Source organism: Epinephelus moara, chromosome 12 (assembly GCF_006386435.1).
Source record: "Epinephelus moara isolate mb chromosome 12, YSFRI_EMoa_1.0, whole genome shotgun sequence".
NCBI lineage: Eukaryota > Metazoa > Chordata > Actinopteri > Perciformes > Serranidae > Epinephelus > Epinephelus moara.
The window spans coordinates 38,105,884-38,126,733 of NC_065517.1; the positions used below are offsets into that span (position 1 = coordinate 38,105,884).

The window sequence follows — 20,850 nt, forward strand, 5'->3', positions numbered from 1 at the left end:
GAGTGACCTATAGAGCTGCGGATCGCTGCTAAAAAGAAAAAGAAAAAAAGAGTGACCTATAGAGCTGCGGATCGCTGCTAAAAAGAAAAAGAAAAAAAGTATTTTCTGCATTTGAAAATACAAAATACATGTATTTTATTTTGATACATTTTCTGGCACTAGTATTTTGTATTTTATTTTGATACATTTATTTGAGGGGTATTTTGTATTTTGTATCAAAATACATTTTGATGTATTTTTGCCCATCTCTGACTATGACAAGCATTCAGATCTTTTACTTAAGTTAAACTAGCAGTACCTGAGGGTAAAATTACTTTTCTATAAATAAAATCTTGCATTAAAAATCTTATGTATAAGTACAAAAGTGAAGTAGAGTGCATTTAAAGTATTAAAAGAAAAAGTACTTATAAGGCAGCAGAGCCCTGCCAGTGTGACGTGATATTGTTGGTTTATGTTAGATTTGAATTAATGTGTAAGCATCATTTTATGTTGTAGCTGCTCAAAATAAAGACAATTTTGACTACTTTTTATACAGTTAGGTAGTTCAGAGGTGGGACCAAGCCAGTGTTTTAAAATCACAAGTAAGTTTCAAGACGTTGCACTCAAGACAGGCAAGTCCCAAGTCAGAAACCTTTCAATTCCGAACAAATCATAATGTACCTTCCCAAATTTAAAGCCATTTAAACAACAGATTAATAACGTTAGCCAAGCATTAGCTCAATATGTTAATATTGGCCTGGACTTACTGTTCTCTGTGCAACTCTAAGTGTTAAACAAAGTTGGAAGATTTTGCATCTACATCTAATTTTCAAGTTTTGCTTTGTGGATTTTTTTTTTTTTATTTCGGTCATTTTCTAACTTATAAAACTCAAATACACTGGTAGATAGACAACTAATAAACATTAAGTTAATGCTTTTAATAGTATAAAAAAAAAAGAACAACAAAACAAAAGAAACAAACCCGGACCAAAAAGGTGTAGGCTGAAGCCTTAGCTTATTAAACCTACCCTTTTAACTTTTATTATTTTTTTCAGCTCCCTTGAACTTATACAGAGCAATAAGAAACTGACAGAAACTAAGTCTATATACATTATATAGGTCTACTGTCTGCCCAAATATCCCAAACACATTTCATGTACACTTTGGTGTTCATACTTCACTTTTATATTTGTTAACCAGCTTGTGTTTAAATATTTTTTTAAATCTAAAATGTGTATTGCACACTTTCATTTCTGTTTGTAAACCATTAAATACATTTACTCCATAAACTCAAACATATCTTTGTTTTACATTTGTTCTGGTCTTTGTTTTGGTGACCGTATAGTTTTTGTATTGTTGGTATCATTTTTCCAACTGCTACTCAGTGACATAACATTTGTTCTTCATGATTTTCTCCTGCATCTTGATTGGATGCTGTCGGATTGATTCAAACAAAGTGGATCTGGTGAATTAAGTGTCGTCTTGCTGGGAATGAATAGTGTTAACTTTAGTTGATTCAGGAAATGAAGGGAAATTAATTTATTTGTGGACCACTTTTTAAATAACATACTTTTATCTTTAGGCTTGGGGGGAAGGTATCAAGTATTTTCAAGTCCAAAGGCTCAAGTCCAAGTGAGGTATTGAGTCATTGCTGTTAAAGTCCGATTTTTTTTTTTTACTTGCTCAAGTCTGAAGTCATTCATTTCGTGACTCGAGTCCACACCTCTGGTTAAATCTAAACTGAGCTTATATATGTTTCATGTTAAACCTCGATCTTAAAAGTAAATAGTAACTATAGCTGTCAGATACATTTACTGAAGTAAATGTTGTATTGGTCTCTGTGATGTAGTGGAGAGGAAATACTCATCTAAAGTACAAGAACCTCAGAGATATTTGGTGGTAATTTTCACCATGAGGTATGTCATATTTCAGTTTGGACCAAAGCGATGGACTGACCGACCAACAGAGAGACACTGCCATCCATGCTGCTATCATAGCCAAAAAACACAGACTTCAGCGTCTAAGTGACTTTGTGCAGTTGTTTCATAAGTTATACGACCACCTCGCAGTCATTTACACATACTGAAATCCAATCTGAAATTCCACTGCAACCATCAGAGGCGTCAGCTTCAATTTCAGCCCTTGAGAAACAAGTCGCGACTGATTGGTCCTCCTCACATTCTGCCTGACGTGTTTATTTTCTTCTTTTACCTTCTTCATCTCATTGATATGCCTCTGCCTGTCTTTCTGAGCCCGCGTGTGTGTGTGCCAGCATAACGGTGTGTACATGATGTTTTGTGTTAGGTCCCATAAACACAGAACACTCATTTCTCTCTGCTCGGCGCCTGAGGCAGAATAATAACAGGATGCTCTCAAAGGAAAAACCTTTCTCTCTTTTTCCCCACAGAAACTCTCACCATCGCTGCCTGCCTCTCTCCCGTGGACCCGCTGTAAGCAGCGGGGTTTGAGTGCTTGGAGAAGTCATCCAGGTATACCTCATTCTCATCTGGCGAGCCTCAAAGGGCTGCTGCGGGGGTTCAACATCTCTCCGACACTTTGCTTCTGCTCTTATCCCCCTGGCCTTTCGCCGTGGAAAACAAGCTGTTTCTGCTTAAACAACATTGAGATACAGTCTGTGTTAGATGAAAACGTTATAATTCTGAGACCAACCTTGCTATTCTTGGAGGCTCACAATGGATTTTGTCTGGTTACACAGCTCTGAGGGTTACAAAACTCAGCCAAGAATCCACAACTGACCACACTCTACATAAAACATGAATAAAGGGAAGGGCGGGGGAAAGAAAAGACAGCAAAACAAGGTTTTAACACGCAGCGGTGATAGAAGTACAGCTGTGCCTGCGGGGCAACACGGGCTGACGCAGCCTCTCACACTCTGATAAAACAGCTTAGTCACCGAGTCTGGGACCCCTCGGGCTGGGGTCAAGGACGGCAAACAAGTGAAAACACAAACACGCGGCTATGATGAAATTTGCGGCCGCTGTCTAAACAAACACCTTCCCTCACATCCTCTCCTATCTGATTCCTGCATCAACACGGCGGATATCTGATTGTATAAAACTGGAACACTACGATAACACAAATATATCACTAAAATATACCAATACTGTACACTGTAGCTACAGATCCAGATAAGACCGCTGTCTCTGATAAAGATTCCCAAACAGCAGTCGTCATCACAAAGCAGTACAGGGACGTGGAAATGTGCGGTCAGTCACAGGCGGAGGTAGAACAATAAACACGAGACGTTCTCTGAAAGACGGAGGATGAGGTGCTGGGTATCCTCTCCAGCTTCCTGCGTCCCACCAGAGCGTGCGAGGGAACAGGAGGAAATAGGACAAAGAAGCTTCAGTTCTTGCTGCCAGGAGCTTAGATAAGATTACAACAAGGTAATTGGAGCAGCAAAAACTTTTTTTTTCTTCTTCACACAATGTCCTTTTTATGTGGTGCGAGGAGAATAAGAGCAGCCTCTGAAATGACGGGCCAGAAACAGCAGAGGGAGCGAAAGAGGACAATGTACTTTAATTAAGTATAATGGAGAACAGGTGAAGAGGGGTGGGGGCAGGGGGTCCAATTAGGTAGCTATGGAAACACTCCATGTTCTCCACCTTGCTCTTGCTCTATCACTTTTCACCCTTATCGTCCTCCACCTCCATAATGGTGCTCTCAACCCACCGTGCACGTTCGGCTGATACGTCATTTGTGCGAGTAGTTGTTCTGCTGTCAATTTCCCGATAGAGCAGTCTGGGCGCGGGACCCTGGAGTCCACGAGTCGATGGAGACCTGTCTGTCAGCAGGACGCTGGGTGGAGTGTGGTGTGTGTTTCCATGTGGATGTGGGAAGAGATGTGAGATAGTAAGAGACTTTTTAATTTTGTTTTCCGAAGTTTACTTCACCCAAATTATGAAATAGCATCTCACTTACATCTAAGGGTTTCTAACCATGCAAATAGTTGAAACCTTGTTTTCTGAATTAGCTTCTTACTGTAAGTGACATTTTTCTGGTAAATAAAAGTTTGGTCATTCTTGTAAATTTATTTCTCTATAATCTTTAAACTTGCTTTAATTGGGCAGGAATACTTCCCCCCGTTCAAGCGGAAAACTTTTCTCACATGCCTCCATGATGAACGAAGAATCCAAAAACTGAGAAAATTCTTGATGAATTGAAGTCATAGGGGTCCACTACATCAAAACATTAATTTACAAACCCTTACACAACTTGTGCAGCACAATCCAAGTCTCATTTATCCAGTCGTATGCTCATGACTTCCTAAACATACAACCATTTCCGAAAGGGTACTGAACTGAAAGTGAAACTTGCTTTCAGCCCTAGAGTCGTCTCCTTTGGTCTGAATCAGGGACTCATGTTGTTCCAAAGTTGTGTAATTGCCTAGAGTTGGTTTGTGTTCTCACGGCAGCATTTACAAGCGGACCAGATCAAATGCCTTGTGTGAGAAAGCTGCTCTTGATTGGTCAGAAAAATCCAGGAAGTAAAGCAAACGCTGAAGAAGAGTACACTTGCAAGATAAATGTGACACTTTCTAATGTCACAATGGAGGGACAACTACGCAGGTTGATTTTAGCGCTGCTCATCGTGGACTATATTGCTGTCATTGTTCATTTTAGTCAAACCATACAGTTTGAAAACGAGGCGCGGCTCCAACTAGAAAACAATGTTTTGATGCATTGGATGTGCTGAATGTGCATATTAAGGCAGTACAGGAGGAGGTGCACATTAATAATCCTCCAGGACTGTAACATGCTCATGTTTAACCCAAACAATGTGTCATGTGACTGCAGTTGCTTCACATCCAGGTCGGAACATGTTCTCACCACAAACCAACCGCAGACTGAGACCACCTCTTCAAGAAGGTCTCAGTCCGGTTGTTTTGGTACACACCTGAGTGTGATTGCTGTGTTCACACCTGCCCAAATGAACCACACTGAGTTTGGTTCTGAACTTGAGTTTGACTGAACTGAACCAAACAGGGCAGGTGTGAAAGCAGCCTTAATCTGTGCTCTGTTTGAAGCCAGACTCCTTTGTTGAGAACCACTGATGAACTGCCACAATCACCAGTCTGGTCACAATTGAATCTCATGACTGTTGGTGAGTTATTTTTAGTTACTGTCAAACAAATCTGATCAAACCTAACTGTTGTGATGAAGCAGATAAAGTTTCTAAATGTTAAATTACAACTTTGACCATTGCTTATTAGGTCATTATATTATATAGAGAAAGATGTTAGATCTGCAGCAGAGTTTTCTGGGGCTTTAATATCTGCGTCCACCATGATGTAACAGAGGTGAATAGAATTTAAAAAATATTATTAACCCACATCTCCTCAATGATTCTTTATTATTCCAAAAGCAGTGTCCCAGTTACTCCATAGAACACACTGTGGACAGTTTCTGTAAGGGGCCTATTTCTTTAGACGAAATTAGTTAATAAAACAGGCAGAGGACAAAAGCCCAGAAAGGGCTTATATTAGCCGTGACATTTAAAAACAAGACTAAGAGTCCACAGCCATGTTAATAGCTTTGTGAGACTGTAGGCACAGCTGTGCTTTGAGCTAAATGTCAGCGTGATAACATGTAATGTTTGCCAGGTTCACTACCCTTAGTTTAGTGTGTTAGCATGCTAACATTTGACATTCAAAACTAAACTAACACAGGTACAGCAGAGGTTGATTAGTTTTGCAGGTATTTGGTCATAAAGTAAACACATTAAATTGTGTCCTGATGATGAAGGAAGATAGAAAGTGAGTCAGGGGATCACCAAACTGTGATTCAAAATAGTAGGGACACTGTAAAACATAAAAATAGAATGCAAATCCTTTATGAAATATATTCAACTGAATACAGTACAGACGAGATATTTAATGTTCAAACGATCAACTTTAATGTTTACTGTAATTCAATTTAATGCCTGCAACATGTTCCAAATAAGTTGGGACAGCTGCATGTTTACCCCTGTGTTACATCACCTTTTCTTTTAATAACTCTCAGTGAGCATTTGGGAACTGAGGACACTAATTGTTAAAGTTTTCAAAGTGAAACTCTTTCTTAAGCTTCACAAACAGGCCCCTAAAAACTTGAAAGATTTAAAAATTGTCTGTGGAAGATTCGGCCAAAATCCCATCTGAACACTGGGAGAGATTAGTTTCTTCAAACAGGAAGCATTTTGAAACTGGCACTGAAAACAAAGGCCTGTCCAAGTATTAAATAGCTTTCAGTTAGCGTGTTTGATACTTTATTCCTGTGTCATTCCACTTCATTGCTCATAGTTTTTATGGATTGTAATGTTTCAAAATCTTTATCCATCCATCCATTTTCATCCACTTATCCGGGGCCAGGTCACAGGGCAGCAGGCCAAGCATAGCACTCCAGACGTCCTTCTCCCCAGCAACGCTTTCCAGCTCCTCCTGGGGGACCCCAAGGCGTTCCCAGGCCAGATGAGATATGTAATCACTCCAGTGTGTTCTGGGTCTGCCCGGGGCCTCCTACCAGTTGGACCTGCCTGGAATACATCTAACAGGAGGTGCCCAGGAGGATCCTGATCAGATGCCTGAACCACCTCAACTGACCCCTTTCGACGCGAAGGAGCAGCAGCTCTACTCCGAGCTCCCTCCGTATGTCCAAGCTCCTCCTCCTATCTCTAAGGCTGAGCCCAGACACCCCACGGAGGAAACTCATTTCGGCCGCTTGTATCCGCGATCTCATTCTTTCGTTCACTACCCAGAGCTCATGACCATAGGTGAGGGTTGGGACGTAGATGGACCAGTAAGTCAATCACTTTGCCTTCTGGCTCAGCTCCCTCTTCACCATGACGGCCGGGTGCAGAGCCCGCATCACTGCAGAAGCCGCACCAAACAGCCGATCCATCTCACGCTCTATTCTACCCTCACTCGTGAACAAGACCCCTACTTGAACTCCCTCGCTTGAGGCAGTAACTTTATGTAAACAGCTGCATTGGAAAAATGTTAAAAGAAAAAAAAAATTGGCATGTTGAACACTTATTTGACCCCACTGTATGTCAAAAAGGGATTTGCACATCATTGCATTCTGTTTTTCTGGACATTTAAAACAGCGTCCCAACTTTTTAGGAGTTGTGGTTTTACAATTCATCCTCAAACGGAACATGAATGTTGTGCCAATTCATCCAATAGTTGATGAGATGTGTTTGGACAAAAGTGAAGGGGCCGACATTTCTGTCCCTTGAGCGATGCAGCAAGCGAGCAGGGCCAAACAAAACAAATAACAACATGTTCTGTTGTCGTTCAGGATGTAATTTTAATCAAATGAGAAAATGACTTCCATGAGTGAGGATATTAAAAAAACTGAAGCACTGTTTTAAGGTGGTTGTGAACAGTGTTGGGGTCAGTACTTGTTTTTATGTTCTGCTATCATACATTGGTGTTTGAGGATGTTGTGAATAGTACGATACTCACATGACAGGTCATTGTGATTTGGTAGTCAGGTTTCTACACCTAATTATTGGCACCAGCTGATTGATTCACCACACCTGATAGGAATCTGTCTGTGTCTGTTTCTGTTCTGTGAAGCTCTCATGTCAGTAGCAATGATTATAGTCCAGGATTGAAACGTTTGCTGCTATTTTTATTCACTTTTTTTTATTATTATTCTTTGCACTTTGAGGACCCTTCTTTTTGTGCATGAATGTCCTAAATAAATTGACTTTTTTTTGGCATTGATCTCAGGCTGTGGACCTTTCTGTGGCTGTCCAGCCAGAAAATCCAGACACACTGCAGCAGGCTGTAACTGCCTCAAAATGAAACTATAACAGTGTATATAAAAAAGAGGTTGGCCTTACACCACATGGTACATGGTATTATTTGCCTCAAAATAATATATCTATGGGCCTGAATAAAATAAGATAAGATACTGGCCCTCCTGAAACCATTAGATGATGACAGACTTAAAAGGAAAACTTAAAAGTCCAGTGTGCAGGATTTAGGGGGATATTCCTTTATAGGAAGAGAGGTCTTTGTCCAAGGAGTCCACCATGTTGCTCTAGATAAGGCCATTCTTGTTTTACCATCGGCCACCTTAGTTAGCAGGCTCTCCATGATGGGAGCGTTGAAAAAACACTGATTTGTTAATGGGAAAGTGCTTCATTAAGTGTTTTTATCGGTTTAAATCTCCTGGTCTGATTGTTTTGGAGAGAAAGAGAGCTCTGTGGATAATTTGGCTCCCGGTAAAAACCTCCTGAACATCTGGATCTAAAGTTATCAGAGAGAATAGGTGAGGACACATTAGCAGGTGCTGGGCGAGTACCCTATCTCAGACATGCCAAACAGTGTAAGAGAAACACTGATTTGTAACATGGAACTGCTTTATTTAGTGTTTTCACCGGTTTAAATCACCTGGTCTGTTTGTTTTGGAGAGGAAGAGACCTCTGTGGATAATTCTGCTCTGTGTAAAAAAACTCCTGAGCTTTCAACACTGAAGGAATTCTAACCAGGACAAGTTACAGCTGGTTGCAATCTGCCATCCTCACTACTAGATGCCTCTAAATCCCCCTAAATCTTACAGACTGTTCCTTTAAATGGCATATGTACCGCATTTAACAGCCAAACCCGTTCAAACACACTCACTTGAGTCGCTTGCTCCATGAGACATAGCTTCACAGCAGACTAGACCAGCATATTTGACGTGTTCATCACTAAAGCAGCGGTTATATCTCATGAGGAGGACATTCTCAAATCGTCAGACAACCTGTTTGTCCTCGGAGTCATCACAAGGCTGAGAGCCTCTCCACAGGCACGGTGGCATATTATACACATGATTGAAGAACTTATGTAACGCAAGTAATGACGTAATTGTTTGATTAGTACCTGTTATGTCATTTACATGACTGCGTAACTGACAGATATAATGTGATTACAGTGATGTGATATTTTGTAACGCTTAACACCCAAAACTGGTTGTGAATCTAACAAAACGTTTAAAAGCAGGACTTTATTAACGGCTGTAGAAAATGTCCACACTGCGGTACTGTGTCGCAGTATGAAAAGTAAGGCTGAAATGCAGAGGCTTATGAATTCTCTGGAAAAATGTCATTTTTCAGTGCACAAACAAATTTCCTTTCACTTCTGCAGCAGCAATCTCAGACAGAGATATCTCAGAACCTTGGTCTTATGGTGATTTGGGTGAACTGACCTTTAAACGAAAAGCAACAAGGCTTTATAAACAGTTTACTGGATGTGAGGAGCTGAATTACGCTCCCATGTTTCTGAGCATATACAGACAGATGTACCGAAGACAAAGGAGGATATAGATGAGGCTGCGAAGACACCGGGCATCTCAATAGACTTGTTGAAGAGACTATTTTTGGCACAAGGAATATTATTTTTCACTCTGCGAGAGATAGGAAGTCAGTCCTGATAAGTGTTTGTGAAACCCATTTGCAGTTCATGCGGGAGATGGTCCATGCAGAGGGAAAACACACACACACACACACACACACACACACACACATACAGTCGCGGAAAATGCACACAGCTGTATTTGTGTCAGTCGATAAGACAGTGCTGAGAAGCCACGAGAGACTGAGGGAGGGGGAGGCGTACTGAGAGGGAGACGGTGAGACGGAGGGGGGGGGTTAGGGAGAGAGAGATGAACAGAGAGATTAGAGAGGGAGAACGATGGAGGGAGGCAGAGGGTTGATCGAGAAGCGCTCCCCACCGGCTCACTAAAATCATCGCCGGCCCAATTTCACAGGAAGCACTAAACCTGTCCATTATCTCCCGGCTCGTTGGCTGTCAGACACGGGCTCATCTACACCCTGACAGATGACGGTCTGTCTGTCTGCGTCTGTCCTTTAACACACACACATAAAAAGACAAACACCATGCATGCACACACACACATGTAGTAACCTCCTGGCTCGTTACATAATTCATGCGCTGTGTACCTGTGCCCCCGGGGGATGTATAGTTGATATGAGGTAAGGAGAGCTTGCATGCGTCTGCATCTGTGTGTGCGTGTTTCTCACCAGACTTCTCTCTCGTCCCTCCTCTGCCAGCTGCTCTACCAGCCTTTAATACCATTCAGCTCTCCCCCAAAACACCAGCGTTACATAATCATAATTTTGCTCACAGTGAGTCTCCCTCTGAAAAGGCACTAATGGCTGAGAGAAAGTTTCTGGGCATCAGTGCCGGGGGAAGTGCCTCGTTGCTGCCGCTTTAATGACACGAGAGCAACTTATTGTCAGGAAACATTTGAATTCAAAAACATTTTTGACCCAGTGTTTCTCTCTGATGCCTGCTGCTCCGAGTGTTGCCTGCAGCAACAGTATGCCAACATCTGAGATATTAATTCTGTTTTCTAAAAGCAGCATTTGGACAGCTCTGCGCCCTGAGAATCCATCGTTTGCCACAACATCTGAAACGGGATAATCCAGCATGAAATATAGAATTTTTATTTGTGTGGAAATTTAATTGAAATGAACATAAACATAGGCTTTATTTGAGCTTTAAAAATAATCATGTCTGCTGCAGCTTAAAAGGAAAAGTCTAACATTTTGGGAAATATGCTTATTCACATTCTGGTTAAGAGCAAGTTGGGTATTGTCATGTTTATTTTTCAAAACCAGTGTTGAAATTCTTTTAAAATGTTACCATTGCCTGAACCGATATGTTCTTTAAAACAAAGCACGAATTGGCAGTCAGTGATGTTAAAAAAATATTTTTTTTTATCGCAAAAATGAACTTGAAATTGAACAATATATTACCTCTTAATAGTGCCGTACGGTTGCTAGGATGGGCCCCAGTGCACACTATTATGACAAGCCCTTGTGCCAACCAACATAAATGAGAATTGAATCAATCTTCTCATCTAACGCTTCCAACAAGTCCTCCGACTCATTCGACCACATTAGCCGTGTGATACTTACCTGTAACAACCTACAGGAGCATGTCCTAAAATAGCGTTCCTATCAGTTAAGTTAGGTTTAGGCAAAGAATCACGGTTTTGGCTTGAAATGAGTATGTAACTTATCTTACCTACACACGTAATGTGGCGTTTCGTACTTAACTTATGCATGTATGGAATGACTTGCGTTTGTATGTAACATGGCCTTAGTTGCTAAGTTTGAAAAGAGCCAAGTTACTCCAGTTAGGACCACTTTAGTCAAAGAAAACCTTATTTCCATTTGCAGTATTATATGTGGCGGTATGGCTCTGTTCTGGGGCCCCTCTGCCTTTCCTAGGCCTATGAAGAAAGCCTCTTCCAGGCATAAACAAGCAAACCTCTGTGCCCTTCCATGCGCCTACAAGCTATAAGCTTAAGGCAGGGAGAGCAGCAGCAAAGACCCTCCAGGAACAGAACACAGCAGCATCAATGAAAAATGACATTTATAAGTCAAACACAACATGAAAAGGAGAAGCTGGGACGAAGGCAGGTTGCAAAGCATCTCCTGAGATCAGCTGATGTAGCTGGGATGTGAGCTGAGCTTGACATCATGTCCTGCCTGAAGTAACGCGAGGCTCAATTTGTTAACCAGTTTCCAGTCTTTATGCTAAGCTACTTAAACTGCCTGTTGGGTGTAGCTTTATTTTTTTCAGACATATATGAGAGTGGTATCAATCTTTGAAACTCACTTCCAAGCAGGAAATAGGCCTATTACCCAAAATCTTGAATTATTCCTATAAACCTGCAGCAGACATGATTATTTTTAAAGCTCAAATAAAGCCTATGTTTATGTTCATTTCAATTAAATTTCCACACAAATAAAAATTCTATATTTCATGCTGGATTATCCCGTTTCAGATGTTGTGGCAAACGATGGATCTGAGAGCTGTCCAAACACTGCTCTTAAAAAGTAGAATTAATATCTCAAATGTTGGCATACTGTTACTGCAGGCAACATTCGGAGCAGCGTGCATCAGTGAAAAACACTGGGTCAAAAAATGTTTTTGAATTCATGTGTTTCCTGACAATAAGTTGCTCTCGTATCACTAAGGCGGCGGTGCAGAGGCACTTCCCTCAACACTGACGCTCAGAAACTTTGTCTCTGCTATGAGCCCCTTTTCAGAGTGAAGTAAATGATGAATATGCAATGCTGGTATTTGGGACGAGAGCTGCATAAGGTTACTTGTATGTATGTGAGTCAATAATAAGTCAACAATGACTTTTGGTTTCAGACAGGACGAGAACAGCGGTCTCCTGGATGAAAGTCCTATGTTTGTTTGACCAGTCCATCCCTCCCGACCGCCTCCCTGCGTGGACTTTCTCACTCTTTATACTGTCACCTGACTCCCACCTTTGCTCCCATCATAATTACTACAGCCTCTAGAGATCACCGCCTATACTAAATGTACATTTGGGTTGCAAGGAGCTGTTTGTACAAATGACCTATTGGTGTTGTTTTTAGGGAGTGGACCGTCTCAAGTCTTCACAAGAAAGCAAATACTTATTAAAATTTTCCAAAATATCAAAGTACTGCTTTACATAAGGAATTTTGTTGGTTGGATTTTAACTTCACATATGTCTATATATATATGTGTGTCTAATTATGTTGTCCTGGCCAAAATATAAAAAGAAAAAGACTTGCAGGATATGTTCAAATCAATGGCAATCATCCCTGTGCGGCACTTTTCAAGGATATATTTTTGTGGGGAAAAAAACCCTGCCTGTGGATAACATCGTTGCACTGGGAACACAGCTGTCAGTGTTTTGAATCACATAGAGTTGTACACTGTGTGTTTTTCCTGCTACCTTGGAGTTATGGCAGCTTGGTAAAGTGTTTTTTTCTGGTGCCGCGTCCTTCACAGGTCCCTGGTGGCTCCGAGTGGAATGTGGCTGCAGGTTTGTGAGGTGAATAACTACAGAGTTTGGCCAATAACATGTCAGAGGCTGTGGTCGGACCTACCTATCACTTCAGGGATGGTCTTCTCATTATAATGATGGAGCAATAACATGGGAATAATGGAAAAATACTGAGTGGGATAGTAATAATGATAAAGAGAAAACAGCAGGGATGGAAAAGGTCATACACTGACCACTGAATTTTCTCATGTGTGTGGGTCAACATTTTTACTGAAACAAACCCTAATATTGAGGACAAAAAATACATTTGTAGAAGGTATCCCTCCATTTACATTTTAATTTTTTTAAGGTTTATCTTTAAAGGAGCACTTGTTGGATTTAGTGACATCTAGGGGCGAGGACTGCAAAATGCAACCAGCTGAATCTTCTTCCATAAGCCAAACATGAACTCCCAGTTAGGATCCCTTTAGTTTTCATTGTTCAGGAGGTTTTTACTGGGAGCTGAATTATCCACAGAGGTCTCTCTCTCGAAAATGAACAGATCAGGTGATTTAAACCAATAGAAACATTAATATAGCACTTTGATGTTACACATCAGTGTTCCTCTGACGCTGTTTGGCTTGTCGCAGATAGGCAGCCAGCCCAGCACCTTCTAATGTGTGTTTTACGGGGTTTTCTTACGATCCAGGGTCCACTTGTTCAAAAATAATCTGATTGGATTTCTGCCATCAGATTGGATCAAATCTTGAAAGTGGGCTGTTCAAAGGAAAATAAAAAAGGATTCTGAAATCGGATTAGATCATGTAATCCAATACTGGTTTCCATCTGGATTAAGCTTTTGGTGTGTTCTAAACTTCTTAGCCGGATCAGGAAACCTTTGATTGAGAAAATCAGGATTAACCTGATCCCAGCAGAGGGCTGGATTCAGAGTGGATTTCAGGAAGAAAAAGAAACAAAACTTTCAAATTGGTTAAATTTATACACATTCAAGATTTTTTTCGGGGGGGGCGGCTTTTGAAAGTAACTTTCATAAAGTAGTTAAAGTGGACATAAGGCTACCTAATAAGCTTTTCAGTACATAAGAAAAAAAAGAAATAGCTGTCACTATCAAACAAAAATTATTCAAATTTGCAATCTCCAAGATGTCCGTTTCACTTTCTCTGGTAGCACATATGGAGATAAGTGGTAACTGCAGTGTGTTTGTTGGTAGAATCCCCACATTGTGATATGTGGCACCATTCAGAGCACTGGTTATTTAGCTTTGGTAATCTTGGAAGGTTTGTTTCTGGATCAAGTGTGTGTGTGTGCATCCAATGATGCTTTGAGAAACCAGTGCGAAAGCAGGATGGATTAGCTGATCTTAGATAGCAAAACTTTGGATTTCCAAATCCTTATCATTCTGATCCACATTAAATCTTTTGAACAACTGGGCTCAAAACAAACAGACCAGGTGATTTAAACAGGTAAAAACACTGAATAAAGCAGTTTTATATTAAAAATCTGATTTTTCCAGTGCTGTTTAGCTCGTCGTGGAGTGGCTGCTAATCATGGTGGCTGACTTCATGGACACAGACCAGCTCCCTGTGCAGTTATAAACAGCTCATTCTAAGGTACTGAATACACAACAATTTATATTTTCAGGAGATAATACAGTAAAGAAAACATATTTTATTTATTATATTCCATTTCCTCCACTATCTTCTCCTTGGACCTATAACTGAGAAGAACTATAGGACATCCTAATCAAGAGGTTTGCTTTCATCTTCACCTCAGCAGACAAGACAGACACCTTGATAACACTAAAATATAGAAATGACCAACATAGCATGCCCACACTTAAACTGAAGAGGATTTCTTATGTATGAAGTGCAAAGGAAACATGAGGCTCCCACAAAAGATTCAGCCTCATAAAGTCATCTACTGTTTGACAATATGTTGCCTTCAAATGGCACCCGGGAGTTGGTTTCGACAGGAGAAGTCAAGCACATGATATGGAAGGTATTCAAGTGGGTAGAGTTGTGAGAACACTGTTGCTAGGCAACCGGGCAACCATAATGGAAGCCCAAAGGCTCTCTAACGAGATAGCACGATGTCAGTGACCAAGGATTAAAGGAATGCATGCATATAAATGGGTACAATAATGCGGCAATATGTGCCTTTTCCAGTTTTGGTGTTACGTTTGTAATAAAAAGCCAACATTAATATTCATGTTTTTTTTAGCTGGCGAGGGGGTAATTCTCTTTCAAATGGGAAATGCGAGGCCATAATGAGGAAAGAGAAACCACACATTTGGGAATATCAAATCACAACCTGGTACACGCTGATTTAACAGGAAAACAACGGCTCTGTCATCATACAAAAAGTGATAGCAACAAAGGCAACATGTCCCCTCAGGGCATAACATCTCTTCACTGGGTTGGTGTTTGTGTGTGAAACCACATTTATGACTGTGAGCCTGTTCACGCCTGATATTGACACAAGGCTTGGATGACCTGAACACAAGTGGACAGTGCTAAATACAGTTGTATATGACCACCAAGACGCACTGTGATCACTCAAAGCACTTGACGAGGTGGTCTGGACATTTGACCACAGATCATTTCTCCAACAAGTAACAAAAAATTACAATATCAGTGCAGGACATAGTGGTTAAGTTGGTGACAGTGCTCTAACGTTCTATAACTAACCATTTTAGGAAAAGTTGGGCAAAGTGTTGCATGACCATCCATTGTTTCGCCCTATGGAATGACATGTATTGAATTTGCTGACAGTGATATCTCCAGCTGAACAGAAACAGCCGCTAATGTGACTAGCATGCAGCTAGTGAGAGTGTGGATGTAATAAATGTGCGCAGGGCCCTTTGACCTCCAAGCATAAGTGAAGAAACCTGAACAATAGACGTCAGCTAGAGATGCAAGATAGAAACAGGTGTGAGCGGCGATGTGTCTCGGCTGTCTACTTGTGTTTGGATCACCAAAACACATGCTAATACCAGGTATAAACCATGGCTGTCTAAAGAGAACTGGATACTGCGTTGGAGGCTGGGCTCTGTTTGTTCCTATGAAAGTTGCTCAGTGGCGCAGGCAGTCAAAAAGGTTCGACTTCCCAGTAGTAAAATTACCCAGATCTTCTGCATCGTTTGGCCCACAGACCAAGCACATCAGACACTTTGTCAGACGAGCAGCTAACTTCCGCTTTAACTGTCCGCTAACTTGAATGGGGATAGAATGATTTAATCTTGCAACCTTTCTAGACTTTCAAAATGTTATCAGACCAAATGGATCAAAGAGAGTGAAACCAGTCATTTTGTGGGGGTTGTGACGATAAAAAACTGTATCCACTGATTTACAGAGGTCTCTTTCACAATGTAGGTCTATACAAAAAAGTCTTTTGGGGCTCAATGGCTTCACGTGACAAACCCGCAAGTTGTAGTTACACAGGTTGGCCACTATGTCAAATGGGCTTCAAAGTCGGTCACACTTCCTGGAGGCCTTGTGTAAAAGCCCCGTCACATCAAACAGTCATCAAAGAACTGGTGGCGATGAAGGCCAACTGTTGCATTGCCTCATGTCGCCTGTGTCTCGGCCAAAAAGTTGCACCTGAACACACTACAAAGACTAGAATTAACAACTGACCAACTAGTACGTATGAACCGCATCTGTGTGAGAGGAAATAGCTCTCCATACCAGCAGGCTGTGGTATTTTGTATTTATCATTAAAAAAACGGAAGACCGACTGGATGGATATAAGACGCTAGCTAGCCAGATAGTACATTAACAACACATCTGGATGCCGAAAAAACAAAAATATTTACCATACTTCAGTGAACAGCAACACTAACAATGACAGTTTCTAAAAAAGTATGCAATAACAAGCTTGTTTTGATCTCACGCCCTCTTAATTGTGGTTGTTTGTTTACTTTCCTCACTTTCGTTTCTCTTCTCATGCACTGAACTGAACTGTCAATCAGAGTGATTTAATTTACTGCTGGGCTTCACTGTCTCCAATGCCGATTCAATGTGTCGAATCAGCTGAACAAAGCTATCAAGGGCCGATAAGGGCTGACAGGGGCTGACAAGTGCCAACAATATGGGACAAACATCAAAACTAGAGCGTTAACCAACAGTCCGACATTGACCAACGGCTGACCATTGGCTTGGTGTGTCATGGCCCTAAACAGGCTCAAAGACTGTGGGTGCTGTCACCTATCTTACCTATCATCGGTGATTCAATGAAGCTCCAGGTGTTGCTCTGTGGTACGTAGGACTGGAGGACCCCCGCTGAGCGCCCGGCTTCGTTCACACCCCCAAACACGTAGACCTTCCCTCCGCACACCGTGGCTGCTGCAGAATGGACTGGCTTAGGAAGAGGAGAAACCGTCTCCCACTGGTTGGTGATGGTGTCGTACCTGGAGTGAGAAAAAAGACAAGAATTTTAGATGTTTTGAGTTTTTAGTACACCATTATACTAATTTCAAACTTGGATGAATTTGAATTAAAAACCAGAGCAAAAAGAAATAGAGAGAAATAACGGGTCAAGGTTCAAACTTCACCCCACTTCCATTAAAGAGATCCGTGATGGGGAGTCTCTAAATTACCTAAACTCTAATGAATCATAAACTAACACTCCGCAGTCACCCACACAAACACCAACAGTACAGAAACACTCCGATTTTAAAGTTCCCACTGCTCTGAATTCGATGTGAAATGCTCGTTTTGGCTGCAGGGCTGACAGATATAATTAGCAGAATGCCTACACCACCAGGGAAGATGAAAAAGACCAACCATTACGTACAATGACAGCAATTAAAGCAATTACACAAAGCAACATATGTTGGGAGCTACAAGCCATTAGTCTCTAGAGTTGGGCTGTGTGTCAGCGCTGAGCCCCGGACCTTTCTCACTGAGCCCTCTTTGGCAGAGACTTCAACGCCGAGCCTAAAACTCAGCCGACCCAAACCGGCACAAACAGATGAAAGGGCCTGACACAATGGGCTGCATGAGAATAAGACACTGGCTTATGCGACTGTGCCCTTGTCAGAGGTTGAGTGTGCGTTTATGTGTATATTTTCCAAATTTGCATTCCTGTTTGGTGTGCCTGCTGCATGTGTTTAGACATGTGTTTGTGTGTGTGTGTGTTTTTTTGCCCCGTGGCTCCATTAGCGTAGTGTGTTAGCAGTGTAATCCGGTGTCCATGGGCCACTGATCAAAGCAGCCGCGCCGACAGCCTTCCAGCTGGAGAAGGCCTCATTAAAGAGCCACAAACGGATCCAGGATCTGTGATTAAAACATCCATTCAGACCAAAGCGAGCTTTCTTAATCAAGGTTGTCTCTTTGTTACAAAAGAAAAACACCTTTACATGAAAAACTGCAGCCAACGTTCCCGAAGGACAACAAACCCTACACATCAAACACTTGAGGAATGCTTTACTGCTCAAAAAAGTCGACTCGCATACTGTCACTTAAAGGGAATTTAAGACTGAAGTTTTCCCTGGGTTCAATAACCTTCAGTGGGCGTGTTGCCTGATTTCAGCGAGCACACAGGTGTCGACTTTCTTTTCTGCAAAGATATTTTTTTTTCCCAGTCTACGGATGCTTTACTGCTGCAACTCCTGTGGCATTTAAAGTCAGGCTGAATTTAAAAGACACCTGGAAGCTCTGTTTGCATCCACCTTCCTGTGAGAATGCCGTTAGATAAAGCGCGAGAGGAGACGAGTGAATTAGCCTTTGGGAATATTCTCTTTGGGGGTCTGATAACGTTCTTGGCAACACCTGCTGCGGGGATGGGTTTAAATCGACTGGCAGTCTGAGAAAGTGGTGACAGAAGAGACTCTGGGAGAGGTGGACTCGAAACACTCAAGAGTGCCAATTAGTACTGTTTAAACAGAAACACACACACACACACACACACACACCAGCATCAGGTTGAGTAACTGAGCCCTGCTGAGATAGACAGAACACGTGTCTCATTCTCTGGCAGATGTAATTACCCCTCGGACCACATTGAGGGAGGTTCATAAATTTAAGGGTCAGACGCTGCTGAGTGAGGCTGATTACGCAATAGACAAAAGGCCAATAGGACCGCTGCAAACAGCTGGACATGATAAGAAATGATAAAAGAAAAGAAATACTAAACACTCAATTAAGCACAAAAACAAAGCATCTATATTGTTTTAGTTAGCTAGACAATATGAGAGATAGTCTCTTGTGGTTTTCTTGGCTATTCTTATATTACCCATATCCTCACATCTGGTTTTTGATCTTGAGATTTTCTCTAAAACAAGTGACTAAATAAGCAACAAAATTAAAGCTGCTCTAATCAATTTATTTTCATATTTATCCCAAGAAGCCTGACCTATCTCCACAGCCCTAGAGAAAGGCAAGGCAAGGCAAGTTTATTTGTAGAGCACAATTCGTACACAAAGTAATTCAAAGTGCTTTACAGAACAAGAAAATGCATTAAAATCACAATACAAAATAAAAACATAAATAATCATTATAAAATGAACTTTAAAAGAGAAGAGTGCAGATAAGATCCTTTCAGTCATATGCACAGTGAAATAGAGCTGTTTTGAGCCTAGATTTGAACATTGTCAGAGTAGAGGCCTGTCTCACATCTTCAGAAAGACTGTTCCAGATTTTAGCTGCATAAAACTGGAATCCTGATTCCCCATGTTTAGTCCTGACTCTGGGCACCAGCAGGAGGCCGGTCCCTGAGGTCCTCAGAGTCCGAGATGGTTCATATGGCACTAACATGTCAGAGATGTACTTTGGTGCTAGGCCGTGGAGAGACTTGTACACAAGCAGAGCTGCTTTAAAGTCTATTCTCTGAGCCACAGGAAGCCAGTGTAGAGACCTGAGCACAGGACTAATGTGCTCGTACTTCCTGGTTCTGGTCAGGACCCGAGCAGCAGCATTCTGGATGTACTGCAGCTGTCTTACGGCCCGTTTGGAGAGGCCAGTGAGCAGGCTGTTACAGTAGTCTAACCTACTAGAGACAAATGCATGGATAAGTCTCTCCAAGTCAGGTTTAGACACTATACCTTTGATTTTGGCAATGTTTTTTAGATGGTAAAAAGCTGCTGATGTTATTGATTTGATGTGGCTGTTAAAGTTCAAGTCTGAGTCCATTATTACCCCGAGATTTCTAACCTGATTTGTAGGTTTTAGAGAGACAGACTGGAGGTGACTGCTGACACTTTCAGGTCTGGAAGCACACATTATCATTCTGCTATAGGGGGAAAAATGCTCCAGCTTGTTTGTAGGTCTTTAAACCAATCACAATTGTCTTGGGTGGTGCTAAGCCCAGGATTCGACAACTGTGCCCTTGTAAAATAGCGCCAGGAGTGAACTTGTTTTGGTGGAACATTTGCATGTGGGTGGGCAAGCACCATCTTTAAAGTGACTAATTTTCCATAAAAGAAAACACCACAGGGAATAGTCGCCTGATTGGTTCAACATTTAATGATAAACAAAGACAAACATAATTTGATCGTCAGTGCTCTAGATGTGAAGCCTGTCTATACTTTAGCTCTCCAGGAGCTCATCATCGGCATCGCAGTCTCGTAAGACCATAGATTTCTTGTGCCTGGGAGTTAGGTTTGGACACAGCGTCTTCTGTGGCTGTGAAGGCCAATCCGGGAGTGGCAGACCCGGCCAAAGACGTCACAAGTGTAGGCCGGATTCTGTGATGTTGAGGACGTGTTGGTAACTTGCTGCAATCTCAACTTTCTTTTTGTTTCTCGTTGTTGAGACAAGGTTGTTTCATGGGTCTGCAGTCTGGTGTGGAGTGCCTGCTGCCATAGACGACCGTCTGTAGCGGCATCTTCCCAGGTGGCAGGATTGATGTTGAAGGATTTGAGATCCTTTTTTCAGACATCCTTATACCGAAGCAGAGGGCGGCCAATTGGCCTTTTGCCAGATGTTAGCTCTGCGTACAGTATGTCTTTTGGCATGCAACCATCGTGCATCCGGCGGAGCAGGAGCTCAATGGACTTGTTAAAACCATGGACAATTTGCTAGCTTCACGTGGCTCTTGCAGAACATTTTTAAGACGGTAAAACAGA

The 20,850-nt window shown here is 41.7% G+C and overlaps 1 protein-coding gene across 1 annotated transcript in view; it reads right to left on the bottom strand.

The window, feature by feature from the left end:
- Positions 1-16,967: 16,967 nt before the first annotated feature.
- The window catches only part of LOC126399217 (kelch-like protein 29), a 359,560-nt gene continuing 355,677 nt past the window's right edge, over positions 16,968-20,850 (bottom strand). The window contains exon 15 of the mRNA XM_050059067.1: positions 16,968-17,193. Coding sequence (XP_049915024.1) covers positions 16,968-17,193 — 226 coding nt within the window. The remainder of the gene's footprint in view (positions 17,194-20,850) is intronic.